This window comes from Prionailurus viverrinus, chromosome F2, assembly GCF_022837055.1.
Source record: "Prionailurus viverrinus isolate Anna chromosome F2, UM_Priviv_1.0, whole genome shotgun sequence".
In the NCBI taxonomy this organism is placed as follows: Eukaryota; Metazoa; Chordata; class Mammalia; order Carnivora; family Felidae; genus Prionailurus; species Prionailurus viverrinus.
Window position 1 is genome coordinate 64,531,846 of NC_062578.1, and position 19,539 is coordinate 64,551,384.

The 19,539-nt window shown below is 36.0% G+C and overlaps 1 protein-coding gene across 4 annotated transcripts in view; it reads left to right on the plus strand.

Moving 5' to 3' along the window:
* The window catches only part of MTBP (MDM2 binding protein), an 87,652-nt gene extending 68,416 nt beyond the window's left edge, over window positions 1-19,236 (plus strand). For 3 of the 4 annotated variants that reach the window (XM_047842221.1, XM_047842223.1, XM_047842222.1), the window contains exons 16-22: window positions 2,175-2,330; window positions 5,110-5,205; window positions 12,167-12,433; window positions 14,332-14,581; window positions 15,145-15,258; window positions 18,403-18,468; window positions 19,022-19,236. In XM_047842221.1, the coding sequence (XP_047698177.1) occupies window positions 2,175-2,330; window positions 5,110-5,205; window positions 12,167-12,433; window positions 14,332-14,581; window positions 15,145-15,258; window positions 18,403-18,468; window positions 19,022-19,060 (988 nt within the window). In that variant the 3' untranslated portion in view covers window positions 19,061-19,236. The remainder of the gene's footprint in view (window positions 1-2,174; window positions 2,331-5,109; window positions 5,206-12,166; window positions 12,434-14,331; window positions 14,582-15,144; window positions 15,259-18,402; window positions 18,469-19,021) is intronic. The other variant, XM_047842224.1, reaches the window with a different exon arrangement.
* The last annotated feature ends 303 nt before the right edge of the window (window positions 19,237-19,539 follow it).

Below are 19,539 nucleotides of genomic sequence, written 5' to 3' on the forward strand. Positions count from 1 at the left end.
TGTCTCTCTCTGTCTTAAAAATAAATAAATGTTAAAAAAAAAAAATTTAAGATAAGAATAACAATCCCAGTTCTGCTTCAAAGTTGTCAGTGTTTAATGAGATAATGTATGAAAAAATACTTTGTAACCTTGAAAACACTGAACAAAATAAAGTGCTATTATTTAATTTATTTATTTACTTATTTTAACCTAAGTCCTATCCTGTATATATTTTAGCTATACCTTGGTGGTGTAATTTATCATAAACTGGACTTTTAAATTGCTTTGGGAGGCACCTGAATGGTTCATTTGGTTGAGCATTTGGCTCCTGATTTTGGCTCAGGTCATGACCTCGTGGTCCAGTGTATTGAGCTCCCCATAGGGCTCTGTGCTGACAACATGGAGCCTGCTTGCGATTCTCTCTCTCTCCCTCTCTCTCTCTGCCCCTTCCTTGCTCATGTATGTGTGTGTGTGTGTGTGTGCATGCGTGCATATGCACGCATGCTCTATTTCTCAAAAACTTTAAAAAAATTTAAAATATTGCTTTGATATCCTTGTCCAGGGTTCTATGTAAATGCAAATTATACACATCCCCATTGCATCTAGCCTGTAAGATGACTGGGAGTTATATTCATTAAGAAACCTTTGTGAGTCACTGTTAGAGAATAGCTATGTAGAAATTAAATTAAACTCATAATGTAGCTCCTGCCCTCCTAGGGAATGAAGTTTAGAGAAAATATTTGTGTATTTTCTTGTTTCACTCTTTTTATTAGATTTATATTTTCAATTTAAAAATAAAGGGGATAGGAGGGTGAGAGGGGCACTGTTGGTAGATTATTGATCTTTAATGTATAGAAATAGGAGTCTAAAACCATAATGTCAACATTTTAATCATATAATCGCCACTAAAAATGCTGGATTGGAGTAATAAAATAATCAGGGAATAGGTGAATTACTATGAAGTCAGGAAATTAATTTTCTGTGCAGGTATTGAAAGATTTGCACTTTGGTGACAGAGCAGTAGCATGATCTGTGATAGTGCTTGATAAAACCGTTAGCATTCTCTGGAACTACAGTATTTTCCTTTTTCTAGTTTTTAAACTTCTGTGAGTTTTTGGGTCCTTCGCAGAGTGATAGAGTAGAAATAGTACCTAATTCAGAGTCACTCTAGTTCTGACTGTCATTTTATTTTATTTTTAATTTTTTTTTAACGTTTATTTATTTTTGAGACAGAGAGAGACAGAGCATGAACGGGGGAGGGGCAGAGAGAGAGGGAGACACAGAATCTGAAACAGGCTCCAGGCTCTGAGCAGTCAGCACAGAGCCTGACGTGGGGCTCGAACCCACGGACCACGAGATCATGACCTGAGCCGAAGTCGGACGCTTAACCGACTGAGCCACCCAGGTGCCCCCTGACTGTCATTTTAAATGGCTGTGTCACCCTGGGCTTATGGCTTGTAATGCAAGCCAATGTGTGTTAGTATCTTTGTCTGAAAATTAGTAATAATGATTGTTTTCTGGGCTTGGTATGCTGACTTTCGCTTTAGAAAGTACTTATTTTCAGGTGGTAACTTCATTTTGAGAGAAGAACTATTCTGTCTTTGTTAAGGAAATTTGTGAGGATTAAGAACATATTGTATGTAAAGTAGTTTGAGAAGTATAAACTCTTGTATATATTTCAACTGTAATAATGATTCAGTGCTTATTCATAATGTTATAATCATGGCTAAGAGAAACCTTGGGGAGATTTCTGATTACTGTCTCATTTCATGGTTGTGCCTCAGGTAATCTTTCAAATTCATAGAAAATTGGAACATTTAGTCCCTACTGTCAAAATTTACGAGATTATGGGGTTTCCGAACGTACAAAAAAGTTTAGATTTAAGTTTTATAGAATTGATAACTTCACACTCCTAAATAATCATGCCATCACTTATAAAGAATAGAATTATGTTTATATTAGTTAAGTAGTAGCATTATTGCTGTGGTAACTGCAAGTTTCACCGTGACCTACAGGTTTTTAAAAATATACTTGTATACTAAATGATTCACAAAGATTTTACATTATTTTCTTTCCTAAATAATAATTCTGTAGTTTTCTTTGTCTGTTGTTCTCGTTTCTGCTCACATCACCTTTTCCTGACTACGGTGAATTCTAATCCATTTTTAATTAATCTACATAACACTATTTCTCAGAACTGGCTCATTACCTCGTTCATCTGAACAGTTGCTGGGCCACAAAGAGGGTCCACGGGATTCAGTCACCTTATTGGATGCTAAGGAATTGCTGAAATTCTTTACTTCAGATGGATTACCAGTTGGAGATCTTCAACCTTTACAGATTCAAAAGGGGTAAGTTATAAACTTGTAATTGCCAGTTAACTTCTTAAAAATCATTTGTAAAGCACATTGCATCTCATTTCTTTAGTCAGTTGATGCCCTCTGCTGCTTAGGCAAAATTCTCAAGGATGATCCCAGTGTTTCTCACATTTTACCTTAGCCAATGTGCTACTGTTTTGTGGTATTGGATATAGGGAAAACAAGAAAGCAACCTCTGTTTACTCCCTGTAGAAGTCAGTAGCTTCTACTTTGTATACAAAGGACAATGCTTATTTAGAAAGAATTATAATTTGACTTGTAAAAAAGTTTTAATTCTTTTATCTGTGTTATTCTTTGGTTTTGATTTTGCCATTACCTGTCATGACACTGTCAGTCATGCCCAATATTAGCAAAAAGCACAGCCTTTCAACTGAAGAGAATGGAAAAGTACAATAAAAATGTTTTTGAAACTGTAATATTACTAAGAACTCAGTGTCTATATGAATAGTTTATAACTGATTTGACTTCCAAGACAACTTCCATTAAGTTACTAGTTAATATAATACTGGGTGTTGCTAAAGTTGACTTAATGAATAGGTAAAATTGTGACATCGGTTACTCATGAGATTTGAATCATTTGTTCACCATCCCGATTTCTTTTTAATGTTAGTCCATTATTTTGAAAACCTCCCAGAGGACCTTAAAAATTATAGATCACTTTAATCACTTTTACAAAACTTGTTTTGGCAAATATTGATTTTAAAGGTAAATTTTGGAAGGCATTTCTTTCAAGGTAGTTATATTTCACAAATAATCCCGGAGCTCATTGCCTTTATGTGCATGTTCATGAGAGGGAGGCAGGGAGGGAGAGAGAGGGAGAGAGAAAAGGAACAACTTTGAAAACTTGAGGATCTTAATAATTCTGGGTCTTAATGACTTAATGATCTTAGCGACGTAAAAATTGTGTGATTTTTCCTTCCTCATAACTTTGAGAGATTGATAATCTTTTTCATGGGAATCAAGAAAGTGAAGAATTATATACACATTTTCATTTATTTAGCTATTGGATTATTGTCCTTCCGGATCATTAAATGTGAATTGACAAAGTCAGATGGATTTGCCAAAACTGAATTATATAGATTTTGCTCTTTTGAACAGAATGTCTTTCTAAATGCACTGATGGAGGATATACTCGTAGTGAAGATATACTTTTTTTTTTTTTTTTTTTTTTTTTGGTAATTTTCGGGCAATTTACTTAGGAAAATTTGATATGGTTCCTCGGTGTTAGAATGACATCATTATCCAATATATCTTCTATTAATGTTAAAGTCGAACCATGAGCTTTCATAACAATGAATCAAGAACCTGTGGATTCTTACTAAAATGTCTGCATATGCAAGGAGCTGTTGAAATGTTAAAGTATAGGCATGACTCCTGTGTGTATACCAAAGAAATATTAAACACTGACAAAATACATATTTATTGAAACATTTCTTTTAGAAAGAACAAGTTCTGAGTAAAATTAAAGAAAAACACATAAAGTTGCTAAGAGGGTTGAAATAAGAAATGAGACACATGGGTAAAGGGAAGAAGTGAAATGCTAGGTGCCTGAATTGTTTTATATCAAGAAGTTATTCGTTTAATAATGAGTCATCAAAATACTGGGGTCATTAAATTAGTGTTACTAATTAGTGTTACTTTTTGTGGAACACTTTAAATGGACGCGTTAGAATATAATTCTGTTTTTAGGGCTCATTACTTAGCATATGGCTTACATTTTAATGTAATAATTTCAAATGCTTATTAATAGCAACCTAGGTAATTTTCAATGGCAAGCGGGCAGTTTTTATTACTAAAGCCATAGGGGGGGAAATGTGAGAGAGCACAAGTATTTATGGTACCGTACAACCTGCTTGCCTTTCTATGTGCCATTTCCAAGTTTTCATTCTATTGACTATGTAAAGGCCACCACTGCATTGTTCTCCCATTCCCATATAACCTATTCTCCATCAGGAACATGATCCTGAGCATTGGAACAGTGCCTCTCAGCTCAGGCAGAGAAGCAGGGGTTGGTGGGAGTGGGCACCTACCAGAATAATCAGAAGAGCTTAACCTAATTGCAGTGACCTTTTTCTTCCTGAGATTTTGATACACCCCTGCAGGTCTGCATGTGGATGGGGTTGAGCATGAATATTTTATGTAAGCTCACCATATGATTAGTTCTCACCTACCTGCTGATTGAAAAACTACTTCAGAAGCAGAATTGAAGTCAGCAGTCTCTGTATCCTCTGGTATTTAACAGGATGCTAACTCTTAAAGTAGGTGTCAAGATGACTGCATTGCCAGGCAAAGAAAAATCTGGATCCCTTATAGTAGGAAGTAAATACTTTGTTACCAAAAATTTCAAATTAACTTTATTCCTCCACAAAAAAGAATTTCACTAAATGCATAAACATTAGGTGACTACACCAGGAAAAAAAATCCTTCAGAGATAATGCAGCTTCTCAAATTTCCACTATAAATCATTTTTCATTCTTGATTTATCCATTTCTCAAAATAGTTTTGTGAAGTAAATAATAAAGAACATCATGACTTCAGAAACTTGAGGCACAGAAAATGCAAGTGACAAGCCCACTTAAGGCTTAACTTTGTTTGATTTCCTTCTTAAGCTTTCTGATGTTACTTACACTTTATCCCATAGAAGATTCAATTATGGAGAAGGAAGTCAGATTTCTTCCTTTAGGTACCTTCTTGAACTTTCTCTTTGTCACTAAATAAACGTTAAATACAAATGAAAAACTTTTTGTTTTAGGGAAAAGACTTTTGTTCTGACACCGGAACTTAGTCCTCGGAAACTTCAGGGTTTACCTTTTGAAAAAGCCTCAGTATGTCATTATCATGGAATTGAGTAAGTTTTTATTTACACCTTACTCTTCTGTGTGTTGCTGATGAAGCTTTTCTTATGTGAGTGTAAAAGGTATCTGTACCAAAATGGTATAAATTGAGATACAGAGTCAAAGAGAAAGTCTATCAAAAAGCGTTATAAAGCAAAACAGTGCATACACAAATTAAGAAATTGCCTTCGATTATAAAAAAAAAAGTTATGTGTGATGATTAATCAGTTTTTATAGCATTTAAACATTCTGTTATTAATTACCAGATATTTTAATCAAAATTATTGTGGTCCCTGTGTTATAAATGTGTATTTATACTAGTGGTCACATTAATATTCCCTGTTCACTAATTACATTGTAATTGCTCAGTAACTATTAGATGAAATGTGTTCCCATTTGTAACACATTAATTGTGTATAAATTTTTATAGTATTTTAATTGACCAGTCCGAATAAAATTTCAAAGGATTCTTTTGCATAAAGGTATTAAAAGTTTCTGAGCTAATGTGCACATCTACCATTTTCACAAGAACAAGAACTGGAATAATGATGATAAAATATTTTATGATAAATTTTCAAGCCTTGATGATTCATTTTGCAAAATATTTTACGTGCATAAAGCAAAACTTATTTTCTATTGGTTTTCCATAAGTGAATAAGGACTTGATTTTACCTTAACGTTTAAGAAGCAACTTTATCGGGGCGCCTGGGTGGCGCAGTCGGTTAAGCGTCCGACTTCAGCCAGGTCACGATCTCGCGGTCCGTGAGTTCGAGCCCCGCGTCGGGCTCTGGGCTGATGGCGCGGGAGCCTGGAGTCTGTTTCCGATTCTGTGTCTCCCTCTCTCTCTGCCCCTCCCCCGTTCATGCTCTGTCTCTCTCTGTCCACAAAAAAATAAATAAACGTTGAAAAAAAAAAAAGAAGCAACTTTATCAGTGATCACCTGAAGCATGCTATTTTGATTGGCTTCTAAACTTTTTTTTTTTTTTTCTTTCAATGTTTGTGTGAGAGCAAGGGAGAGACAAGTGAGTGGGAGAGGGGCAGAGAAAGAGGGAGGCAGGGAAACCGAAAGAGGCTCCAGACTCTGAGCTGTCAGCAGAGCCCAATGCAAGCTATGCAGGGCTCGAACCCACGAACCGGAGGATCATGACCTGAGCCCAAGTTGGACGCTTACCCGACTAAGCCAGCCAGGTGCCCCGGCTTGTAAACTTAATGTTTATTTCACATAAACTTTAAAAATACTTTTCTGAAGGTCACTCAGGGGCTAAAGATACAAAAGATAATTATTTCCCTAAGAAGCATATACTCTGTAGAGGAGAAAGAAAAAAAACACGTAAGGTTAGTAGAATGTAAGTAGTGTTAAAATACAGATGTCTGCTGAGTGGATGGAAGAAATAAATGGCAGGAAGTATTTGAGAGTATTTCAAAGAGGAAATCTGAACTAAATTTTAAAGAATGAATAGGAGATTACCTGACAAAAAAGGCAATGTCTGGGTAGCAGCAAAGTGCAGAGGTACAGATTCTAGGAAGTGAAACCACATTTTTGTTTCTGACTAAGAGAGATAAACATATTGTTCTGTAATGAGACCAAATCATGACGTCTGAAGGTCACTAGTGACATGGGAGGAAAGTTGATCTTTACTTTTGAGGAGTAAAAAACCTTTATTTTTATTTTTAAAGCATGAGGTTATATGCTTGGGTTTGTGCCATTGGAAGAAATCTCACTGGCTTTTGATAAATTGAGTTGAAGTATTTCAAGCAGGAGATGTTGAAGGACTAAAATACTATCCAGGCAGTGAAAATAGAAAGGAGATTTACAAACTTAAAGCTCTCTAAAGAACTTTAGGCCAAGTAGATGGTGGGGATGAGAAGGAAGGAGATAACAAGAATTTCTTTAGGGTTTCTAGCTCAGACACACTGGAAGGATGTTGGTACAACTGAGAAAATACAGATGGTTACCCAACACGTCATTCTAGGCATATTTAGGTTCCATGCTATATTTGAATAAGATTTATTTCATTTAAAGAGTATGTATGTAAGTTTGACACTAGAGGCAAAATATCCAGTTATTTTCAAGCATCAAAATTAAACTCCCCATTAAAGTCAGGTGCCAGAAAAAGATACTGCCCTCACTGGTTTTTTTTTTTCCTCCGTCAACCATTGTTCTGAATGTTTCTGTTTTAACCATTGTTTGGGCCAATCAATTAAAATAAGGAAAACAAGAAAGGTTAAAGAAGTTGTATGTATTGAAAAGGAGACCATAAGAAGTTTTTGTGTTTGTTTTTTGTTTGACAGAGAAGAGACCTGAAAAATTATTAGAAGTGATAGGATTTGAAAAGTGGCCAGTGATGAAACATTTACAAGTCTAGTTTACCTCTCAACCAACCATTTCCCATTTTAAACACTCCAAAAAAAGATCTCATTCAAAATAGCAAATAAAACCATAAATATTAGAAGTATTTTTGCAAGACATATAGAATGGAAAAAATTGCAAATACTCTATATTAGGGGACCTAAAAGCAACGTTGATTACTGAGGGGAAACATCCTTGTTTCCCTATGCACAGATTCCATATTCCAAAGGCATCAGTTCTTCTGGAATACATGTAAATATTTAATATAATTCTTAACCTTGAACCTTTGGATGAAATAATTCTTTAATTTATCTGGTAAGCCTCCTCCCTTTTATTTAAAGAATGAGATACATTTTATCATATAACCAGAAAATTTTATTGTAAAGCTAGACCTAAATAGGAAGTCCAAGGAAAAAAGCAAATACACATTGGAATTTGATCTAATAGAGGAAGAATTTCAAATCAGAGAGCAAAAAGTGAAATATTCAGTAGATAATAGTGAGAACATGATTAAATACACAAATAAAAATAAATTAATTTAAAATGATTCTTAATTCACACCAAATATCAAAATAAATCCCAGATGTATTCAGAATTAAAAGTGAAAAATTGTGAAAGGAAAGAACTAGCATAAAATGTAGGGGAACATCTGTCCTAAATACAGGGAAGACTTTCTTATTCATTCTTCTAAAAAAGAAAAGAATGATGTCTCCGAATTTTAAAACAGTGGCGTCAGTAATCAACAGAAACAAAAGAAATCCTTAAAGTAAGGATTAAACTGAGGAAAATATTGTTGAACATAAATGAGAAGGTATTTTCTTTTGTGGTTACAGAATGCTTTCAAACCAGTGAGAAAATAAAATAAATGCCCCTGTGGAAAAGCTGGCAAAATCTTGAGCTATGTGTTTATCAAAGAGGAAATACAAATGACTGATACACATGGCAAATTGTTTTTATCAACTCTTCTTTTATTTGCTTTTCAATTGACATCCTTAATGTAAATAGAAACAACGGGGAGGGTGCTTTTCACTTACAAAGTCCCGGTAGTAGTTAAGGAACAGGAAGGAGTAAGCCGGCTTCTAGAAGTGTAATTGTTACACCCTGTGTGGAGGGCTGCTCAGTAATTTAGCAAAACCCACGCAAATGTTTATAACATCAGGTTGATTCATTTAGCCTAATGGAAAAAAAAGTGATGTACACTGAAAGTTGTTATGCAAGGGTATTTTCCACAAGGTTACTTAAAACAAGAAACATTGGAAATGTCTAACTGTAGGGGCTTGGTTCAATACATTATAGTATATCCATAAAATAAAATTCTGTGCAGCCACCAAAGTGGCTAACATTAAAGAAGACTGATGAATATTGACAAGTATATGGAACAATCAGAACTGTCATACGTTGCTGCCGGGGGTATGAAATGATGGATCTACTCCAGAGAAGGATCTGGCAGGTTCGTTATAAAACTAAACATACTCAGATCCTATGGCTCAGCAGTTCCAACACTAGGCATTTTCCTAAGAGAAAGAAATCACAACTCCACAGGAAGACTTGAACAAGATGGTACAGAGCAGTTTTATCCGTAATGGCCCCAGATTGGAAACAGCCTAGGGGTAGGGCAGTACAATGGATAAAAAAGCTGGTGTATGTATGGAAAGCAATACTACAAAAACAACATGCTGTTACATGCAATAACATTGCACTTTTGTCTGTGTGTGGAAAAACAGTTGAAGTAAGAAGTTGAGGACTTTAAAACGAGCAATAGGGAGCTACCCACCCCCATAAACAAACAAATCTTTCTGTGACTCAGTTTCCTTTACATTTGTGGTCCTTAATCTGAGGACATGGAGATCACACTAAGGAAGTTGTTGTAGGAGGTGGGCACAATGAATCCAGAAGATTTGGGTATATAGTGTGGGGGGCCTATTCTGTTCAACATGGGTAATGTATCTGCTTGGGACAAAATTCCAGTGGAATTTTAACGTAAACATGAAGCTGAAAGGAGAGTTCTCTCTTTCTCATGTTGCTATAAACTTCTAGACTCCTTGAGCTCTTCTATACCGAGACATAAGGAATATTTGGAAAAAATACATATAAACCGTTCAAGTACAAATCGATGTTTTCTTAAGGCAAAATGAAATCTATCCTCTGTTGGCTCATTTGTCTGCTTTTTCACCTATTTTATCCTGGAGTGTTAGGTACCACTGATTGTAAGATGCACTGTTTTCTTTAACAACAAATTAAACTCTGCTGTCAAACTGTGACAGTTGGCCACACCAGCCTCCTGTTGCTTTCAGATTTCTTTCATCTACCCCAAGAGATCTGGCAGTTTCTCCTGCCTTCATTGACATTGCTTGGTGTGTGCTAGGCAGTACCTTGCCTGTTATGTAGTTACCAAACAAAAATAGCCTCGTCTTCTTGGAGGTATTTTTCTTTCTTTGGATGCATAAAAGCATTTGGTTTTGCAAGAAAATATTAGAAGCGTAAGTCATTCATCCAACTCTGAATATTCACTTCACTAATATCAAATGTGCACCCTGCTATTCTGTTTCTGTTCCTTTCTTATTTACAAAGTACTTTTTGTTTCAGTACCGGATCATTGTATCATCATTTGAAGACATTTTAAATGGCACAGTCCACAGGCACAGTACACATAATTCAGTTGAAGGAATGACATTATGAACAGCTGTGATCAAGAGATGTTAAAACTGGAAGGAAAATATCTGCATGTTAGAATTAAAATCTCAGAGTAGAAAAAAATATTCATTTGTATCTTTTTTCTCAAAAATTTTCTCTGGGCTCATCAGGCATTACATTACCTCTTGCCTACAACATTTCTTAACACTCATGGTTCTTAATTTTGTTCTAGATTCTGTCGGTTGCCCAGAATAGAAATAGGACTCATCAGCGATCATTAGGGTTACTGCTGATTTTTAATGAAATGTGTTTTATTAAACAAGAGACTGGAGAAAGATGTTACAGAACCGAGAGACCCGTTGGGCCCCCAACTTCACATTCTGACTTGGGGGCTCAGTGCTCTCCCCTGTGAAAGCAAACTACTGGGTTAGATCAGAAATTTTCGGTCCTAGCTATGCCTTACAGTCACCTGGACGGCTTTTGAAAAAACGCGCATGATTGGGTTTCACCCCAGACCAGTTAAATCAGAAACCTGGGCATGTGATCTGGTATCTATCTCGTAAAAGCTCTTCTGGTGATTTTAATGGTCAGCCATGGATTGACCGATCCCCAGGCATGATGATTCTTCCAACTTACATAAGATACTACACTAAATTGGTTAAAGTCAGGTTCTGAACTCACCAACCGGGGTCTGAAATCCTGGCGAGGCTGCATATTATCAGCACACTGTAAGGTTTGCTGTGGTAGAAAGTAAACCTGCTGCTGCTGCTGCTGATGATGATGATGACGATGATAGGAGCAAGAGCAGCCTACATTTATTCACTGCTTTGCTTGCATGTTCTAGGCACTGATTCTGAGTGCTTACATGTTCCTGTTCAAGGAATCCTCACAGTGGCTCTTGGAGATGACTGGTGTCAATCTCATTTTGCAAATGACGCAGCAGAAGCATAGATAAAAGTTAAGCAATTTGGCCAAGTCCAAACAGCTAATCAGTGGTGGAGCCAGATTTAAATAAATCCAGGGAGTCCGGCTCTTCAAAATCAAATATGAAAGTGTCACAAGGGATAGAAAAAGTCCTTAAAGCCTCTGTCAGGCAATCAGATGTTAGGGTAATGATATACTTCCTGGGAGTTGAACTAAAAAGCTTATGGACCCAAAGTTCTGATTTTAGGGAACGTCTTAGAATTTTATAAGCCAAGAGGATGGATTGTAAAGAAAGGTTTTAATTTTTATGGTCCACCCATCATGTATGTGAAGCCATTTGTGTTTCCCTGATGCAGCTGTAGCCGGGGAGAAAGGGAAGAAAGAGTATTCCAAGGCTGCATACCTCATAGGTGATTTTCCTGATAGGCTTATTTGTTGTACTTAACAACATGTAATTTCTTTATGTCCAGAAGCATTCACTGAGCTAACTTCTCATTGATTCCTTGAATCAGATTTGGCTAGAAACCAGATGCACAGGGACAGTTGAAGTTGTTTGAAGAAAAATCTGTCAATCAGCAGTAAAGGGGGGAAGTGAGTTTCAAAGAAAAATTTTAAATGTTCTGAGCTGTGTTTGGTGAGCCAGTTAGAATACCTTTATACCCTTTTCATCTTTGTGTTGAAAATAAACTTGCCCTTTCTAACAAAAGTCAGCATTTCGTGTTGTTACATATCAACCATACTGAGGAATCAGAGGTTGGTAGAGATTTAAAGAGTATTAAGACAGCAACTCTATTATTTTGAAAATGAGCCAGAGGATTAGCTTAATCTGTTGCCCAGAAATAGTCAAAGAGGAATCAGATCGTACTTCAAAATTTTTAATCTTTTGCCACGTCATCTAGCAGACTAGAAAAAACTGAACTTGTGAAGGAAGTCAGCCGTTTGCTCAACAATTATTAGGAATTTAAAGTAAGAGGTTTTCAAGTGAATGTTCCGCCGTTTCCTAATTGGCAGGGGAAGACCGTTGCCGTCCTGGAGACTGTGATTTTAATGGTCTTTCTCTTGTTCAGATATTGCTTGGATGACCGAAAAGCACTAGAAAGAGACGGGGGATTTTCTGAACTTCAGTCTCGTCTTATTCGTTATGAAACCCAGACCACCTGCACCAGAGAGGGTTTTCCGGTGCCCACGGTGTTGAGCCCTCTTCCATCACCTGCAGTCTTGTCAGAGCCTGGAAGCATCCCTGACGGAGAAGCTCCACAAAGTGAGCTCCGAACTGAAGTGTCTCGATTGAAAAGGAGATCAAAAGATCTAAATTGCCTTTATCCCCCCAAAAGGTGATATGTTAAGTACATAAAAATAGTCTCTTGACAGAAAGTGTTAGTGCCTAGAGTACTCTTTTATGTATTTATTTATTTGACTTTTATTTTTAAAAATTTTTTTGACAGAGAGCAAGAGTGTGAGCGGGGAAGGGGGGCGGGGGGGGGGGGAGAGGGGGAGGAGAGAGAGAGAGAGAGAGGATCCCAAGCAAGTTCCATACTCAGTGTGGAGCCAGACACAGGGCTCAGCTCCATCCCGCAGCTCCAGAATCATGACCTGAAGAGTTGGATGCTCAACTGACTGAGCCATATTAGTCCTTCCAATTTTTAAGTAGCTTTCTGCATAGATCTTAGATTAATTCCTTCATATCAGGAATTTTGTTTTCATCGTGAGCAGTTGTATTTACGCTTGTAAGTTATAAAAAGACTTGACTTGGAATTTCTTGCTTTCTATGCTAATATACAGTCTGTTAGCATGATGGACCCTAAAGTGGTCAAGCCATGCAACACTCGAGAGCTTACCCAGAAGCAGCAGAACTGCTTTGTGGAAGAGGGGGTTTGGGGATGGCAGCTTTCCTACTGTCTGCCTGCCTCCTCCCACTGCTTTCTGCCTGCCCCGGCCCCTTCAACAGGGACTTCCATTGTTTCACGTAAAATATAGCTTAAAACACTGCATAATATTATACAAAACTTTTCCAGACCCTTTTTTTGCCAGCTAAGGAAAATGTCCAAATACTGGAACAGAAGTTTTCGTAAACACTCTGAATTCTGTTGGATTCGTAGATCTTTAGTACCTTTGTCAAATTTAGGTCTTTGGCATCTACAGCAAGCTTTAAATTTTTATCGTATGTATGTAAATCTTTCAAAAATTAGGAAATATGTTAAAGTGAGACTTTCAGATCCTTTTTTGTTTTGGAGCAGTTAGAAATATTAGAATACTATTTCCCTGATATGGAATAACCAAATTATCATTTTTTTAATTAAAAAATTTTTTCTAATGTTATTTATTTTTGAGAGAGAGACAGAGCATGAGAGGGGGAGGGGCAGAGAGAGAGACACACACACGCAAAATCTGAAGCAGTCTCCAGGCTCTGAGCTGTCAGCACAGAATACGATGTGGGGCTGGAACCCATGAACCTTGAGATCATGACCTGAAGTCAGATGCTTAACCAACTGAGCCACTCAGATGCCCATGTAATAACTAAATTATTTTTATGAGGACTTTATAAATTCATGGTACTTTTTATACATGATAAACCTAAAAAGCAAATCTGTTAACATTTCCTATACTGTATTTTGTAGCAATGTTTTTTATTCTGACTTGAGACTAATAATAAGATCTGTGTTCTGGAAAAGAAAGAACACTGTGGTCTGTGGGTTAGCAGAATTGAAGGATATGAGACCCTATCTTGTAAAAGGAAATTTAAACATTTTAGAGAGATGGAACCATGATCCAATTTTAGTTTCATTTGTATTTAACACTTATTTTGCCCAGGTAATTGCATGGGTACAATAAGTATAGGTTATGGTTTCTTTGTCAAAATTATCTTTATAGAAAAGCGTAAGTACTTATGCTGATTATTAAGTTGACAAATATCACCACCTGGAGTTCCAGAGCTGATTGAGGTGAGAAGTTGTAAATTGACAGGGCTGGCAACAGCATACTCCTCGCTGCTTTTCCTCCTAGCTGAAATTCTCGTTTGTTGTTCCTTGCTTTGTATGTTTTAGTCACTCATTTGAAGAACTAAGAGAGCAACTGTATAGTTGTCAGTTACTTAAGGCAGTAGCAGCAAGAAATCTTGTTTGCTTTTCTTAGGTTTATGTTTCAGTGGATATAGTTGTCACATTTAGGACAGAAAACGGGCCTCATTGTTGATTCACTTCATTTGTGTTTTTGATATATTTCTCCACAATAGACTTGTGAAGTCTGAAAGTTCAGATTCTCTTCTTTCTCAGACAAGTGGCAGCACTAATCCTCATCATCATGCAGTGACGTCCAGAAAACCACGAGCAGAGCGATCATTATCTGTGACCTGTCCATCTGTTCCAGTTCTTAGCAATGAAACTTCAAAAGTCACTACAAAAGCCAGTTGTGGTCAAAAAAGTGTGCATGGATCAAAAACATCAAGGCAAATTAAGGAATCAAGATCACAGAAACACACACGGGTAAAGATTTCTTTCCTGTCTCTTAGTTGTACATGGGAAGAAATTCCTGTACTTAGTTCATTTAAAATGTATGTCTAAAAATTTTATGAATGGAATAACATGGTATCTGTAATGTACTTTAAAATAATCCAACATAAGAAAGATGATGGATAAGTGGGCAGAGGTATAAATGAAATTAGCCACAAATTGATCCTTATTGAAACTGATATATTGAAATAAGGATTCATTATAAAATGTTCTACTTTTCAGTGTTTGAAATGTTCCATAATAAAAAATAAATACACTTATGTGCATCTCTACTGTATGTAGCCTTTACACTCAGATTTTGAGAATTCATGATGTGAATTCCTCTTAATATACTCCAGTCATTTATTCCTGACAGATATCTTATGATATGTGTGACCATATAAATATTCCAGACCTCTTTTTTTTCCCAGTTGTTTTGTCTTGATAAACTTATCTTTCACAGAGTTACAGGAATGTGTAATTCACACAAATCTAAAGAAGCAATACATTTGTACCTTTTCCAAGAAATATTAGTCATATGTTATGTTCTATTCAAGATACTGAAAGAAGTAGTTACGGAAACCCTGAAGAAACACAGCATTACTGAAGCTCATGGATGTTTCACTGCATGCAGCCAACGTCTCTTTGAGATCTCCAAGTTCTATCTAAAGGTACAGTGTCTTCTTTCATAACAGCAAAATTGAGGTCCTGATATTCCTATTTGACAAAGTACATTTTAGCTTATCACTTGTTACCAGATTTTTTTTTTTTTTTTTTTTAAGTGAGATAGAAAAACTGGAGCCAGTGGGTACCTGGGTGGCTCAGTCCATTGAGGGTCCAACTCTTGATTTTGGCTCAGGTCATGATCTCATGGTTGTGGGATCGAGCCTCACGTTGGGCTTCACACTGAGCTTGGAGCCTACTTAGGACCCTGTCTCTCTCCCTCTGCCCCTCTCCTCTCTCTCTTTAAAAAAAAAAAGAGAGAGAGAGAGAGAAAAATTGCAGCCAAAATATTTTATATTGAGTTTTGTCTTCATATATAGAAAACTACATTTTAACTGGTATCCTCAGTATCTCCCTAACAAGTCTTTGACTTTAAAGCTTTAAAACATGTTTAATTAGTAATTTTAGTATAGAGTGAAAAAGGCAACTGGAATGAGTGTCAGAACACCCTGTTCCTAATTTTGGATCCACTGTCAGCTAGTTGTAAGACATTGGACAGATCAGCCACGCAGATGATGCTTCTGTGAAAATTGGATGCTGTTGGATTATCTCCAGTTTTTAGAGTTTCGGACTCAAATCAGAGTTGTGCGTGAGTTCCTGGTTAAAACTACAGATTGACCATGTGCATTTAATTCGCCTTCTTTTTAAAATCTCTCAAGAAAGATGGTATTAAAGTACAAAAACAAAGAAACAAAGAGAGAAAAAAAGTGTAGAAGTATGGTTAGTACGTTGTTGAACAAGACAGAGCCCACAGAAGCATGGTATCATGGAGAAGCCCGTGCCCCGCGGAGCACCAGTGAGGAACAAACCACTTCATGTGGCAGGTCTCCGAGGTGCTCAAGGTTTGAAGACACCAAGTATCATGGAGGAAAGGAGCGTGGTGCCAGGTGGAAGATAAGGGGATTGAGTAAAGATCTACAAAGGGAACTGGGGAACCTTGCTCTACAGGTCCTTCTGCCACAGGGGTAACTTCACGGTACACTGCACGTACTCTCCCCCCCAGCTCTGTGACAGTGCAGACAGTAGTCTCTGGAGAAAAAAGATTTAAAGGCCACAAGGAAAAAACCAGCTGGTCTCCTAATAACCCTACTTTGTAACGCCTCCAGACAGAGCTTCCAATATAATTTTATATCTCATTTTTAAATATGATTGGGCCTCCAAGGATTAGCAGACTTTTGAGGGTTTTCCAGTAAAGAGATACCAAAATGTAAAGGAATGAAGGGAACTCGTAAGGAGCAGAAAGCTGTAGAAAACTTCATAAAAACTAAAATTCTCTCAGAGAGAAGATAATTGCATCCGTAAAACTAGAACAGGATGCTGTTTCCAGAAACTGTATAGAACATGAAAGCTTCTTGAAATTAAAAATGTGATAAAATCAATCCAACAGAAAGGCTGAACAGTTGAGATGAAGAAATTTACCAGAAATTAGAATCAAATGATAAAATCAGGACACATAGGATAAGAAAATGGGAGGTTCCTCAAAAAACTAAAAATAGAACTACTTTACACCCTAGCAGTTGCACTACTAGGAATTTATCCAAAGGATACAAAAATGCTGATTTGAAGGGGCACATGTACCCCAATGTTTATAGCAGCACCATCAACAGTAGCTAAATTATGTAAAGAACCCAAATGTCCATTGACTGATGAATGGGTAAAGAAGATGGGGTGTGTATATATAATGGAATACTACTAGACAATGAAAAGGAATGAAATCTTGCCATTTGCAACAACGTGGATGGAACTAGAGGGTATTATGCTAAGTGAAATAAGTCAGTCAGAGGAAGACAAATATATGCTTTCACTGATATATGGACTTTGAGGAACTCAACAGATGAACATAGGGGAGCAGAAGGTGCTTCAAAGCATCTGCAAAGAGGATGAAGTTTAGCAGGAGAAGGGACTGAGTTGAAAACCAAGAGCTGACCTAAGGAGCAGTTAGACCAAATCAGAGCAGATTTTGGGAGAAAGATTGCCAGGTGAAAAAATAAGAATAAGAATAAAAATCAGATTTTTATAAAGCCTTAACTGAGATTATCCAGTGTATTTGAGTATTTGAAACAACTTTGCTGTTTGTACGTTGAATCAGTCTATTGCAGCATTTGGTGGGGGGCGGGGGGGGGGGGGTACCTAGAATTACACACATGGGAAACTAAGCAAATGTAATTTAACTACAGGATAGACAAAATGCTACACGAGAGGATAATTATAATACATACTTAGCTCAAGACTGAACTGTATTCACGGAGGTATAATAATGCAAACACACTATTTATTAATAAAAAATGTGGCCCAACAGTTATTGAGAGGAAGGGGAGGGGCTGGCAGGATTCAGACACCTGAACCCACTACCTGAACCCATAACAGTGTTCATTGCCTCTAATTCCTAAATCAAAAAGTAGCAGCATAAGCATATTATTCAGAAACCTGAAGGTATAAATAAGAGAAACAGCTAAAAGAACCGAAAGTGGCCATCTGTCTTCTGGGAAGCATAACTTAGAGGTACAGCAGAGGACTGCTTTTTTTTTTTTTTTTTTTTTAATACATTTTTTTTTTGACTTTGTAATCTAATTTGATATAATCCTATTTTTTTTAAGTCAAGAGATTTCAGTTTCCTTTCCTGCCAACAAAGAGTCATTCCCTCTTTTTTGTAGAATGAAATAAACGAAAAGAAGAGAAAAAAGAGATTTTATCTAAAAAATAAATACAAATGCTGTATATTCATTTCCTGAGTACCAAAGCATTAGTGGATACTCATAGTCAAAGATGAAGCTTAGATTTGGTCAGTGCTGCTGCGAATATGAGGTTAGAATGACATAGATTTATATATATATATAATATATATATATAGTACACTTATATATATTTATATGTATTTTCCTGTTGTTACAGATGTTAAAGTATCTTGATACTTCAGGGTAGAGCTAATTATAATCTTTTACTTTGTTTTTTTTTTTTTGGTAATATTTCCTGAGTCCCACTTGATACTTGTACAATGTTTTAGGATAATCTCAAGTTTATTTGATTAATAATGACTTGTTCTCTGTAATTTAATGTACAAATCATGAAATGCTCTATTTTGTTATATTTAGGATCTTAAAACTTCAAGGGGTTTATTTGAAGAAATGAAGAAAACAGCAAACAACAATGCTGTACAGGTAAATAGCTTATTCCCAAGAAACTACATTCAATTAAATTGCTATTTTATTTTAGGGTAGCTACGATGCTGTTATATATGCTGTAAGAATTCTCTTTAAAATAATAATAGCTAAGGCAAACAGAGCATTTTGAAGTATTTAATAGGTTGCTCTACTAACAAAAGAGTTTCTAGAAATGATGTTAAGAAAGAAAAATATTTTTAAATCCAAAGAGCTGGAAAAATTAATCCATTTTGATTAGTTGTTTTCAGAGTTTGGTTTAATTTCTTTCCAGTGACCCTTTGAAAACGTTTTTTTAAAAAGGTGAAAAAATAGAGCAGAATCTTTATTGTGTTCAGTGAGGACAATTCCTGTACTCTGCAGTCGAAATCTACCTTCAGTTTTCTTTCCTTCAGTTAGAAAATAAAATGTGCTTTTAAGATAAAATGCGTTTTAAGATTTTGACGTGCTACTTCTAATTTCAAATTTCTATGATACTGTTTGAACTTTATCTTTTGCTATCCCTTGTGTTTTCAGTAGAAACAAACAATAATCACATTTTTTCTCCTCCTAGGTGATTGAATGGGTATTAGAAAAGACAAGCAAGAAATAACACAGAATCTTTCTCTTTGGACAGTTATAAATTGGCCAGAGCTGATATTTCCTATTTGTTTCCTTAGTTTGAAAATTATAAGCAAATTTCAAACTTTATTCATAGAATAGATGTTTTGTCTCTAGATAATTTTATAAATATCCAGTATTTATATAGTTTTGAGGATGCTCAATTAATGTGCTTTTTTAATTGTATACTTATTTTACAGTTTCACTATATTTTAATTTTTAAGGTTAATATTTTAAAATATGTTTTTAAATCTTTACTCTTGGTTATTTATTTCAATAAATAGAAAAAGTTACTTCTTTTCTTCTTGGTAAATGTCTTTGTTGTTAGGCCAGATAAAATGACTGAATCTCAAGTAAGACATTGCCAGTGGCTTTTCTCATGTGACCCAACAGCATACTTTATTGGGAAGTTCCTGGTTTAGAAAATATTGGTAAAAACATTTACACAGGTAGCTGTCTTCCCTTAGCCCT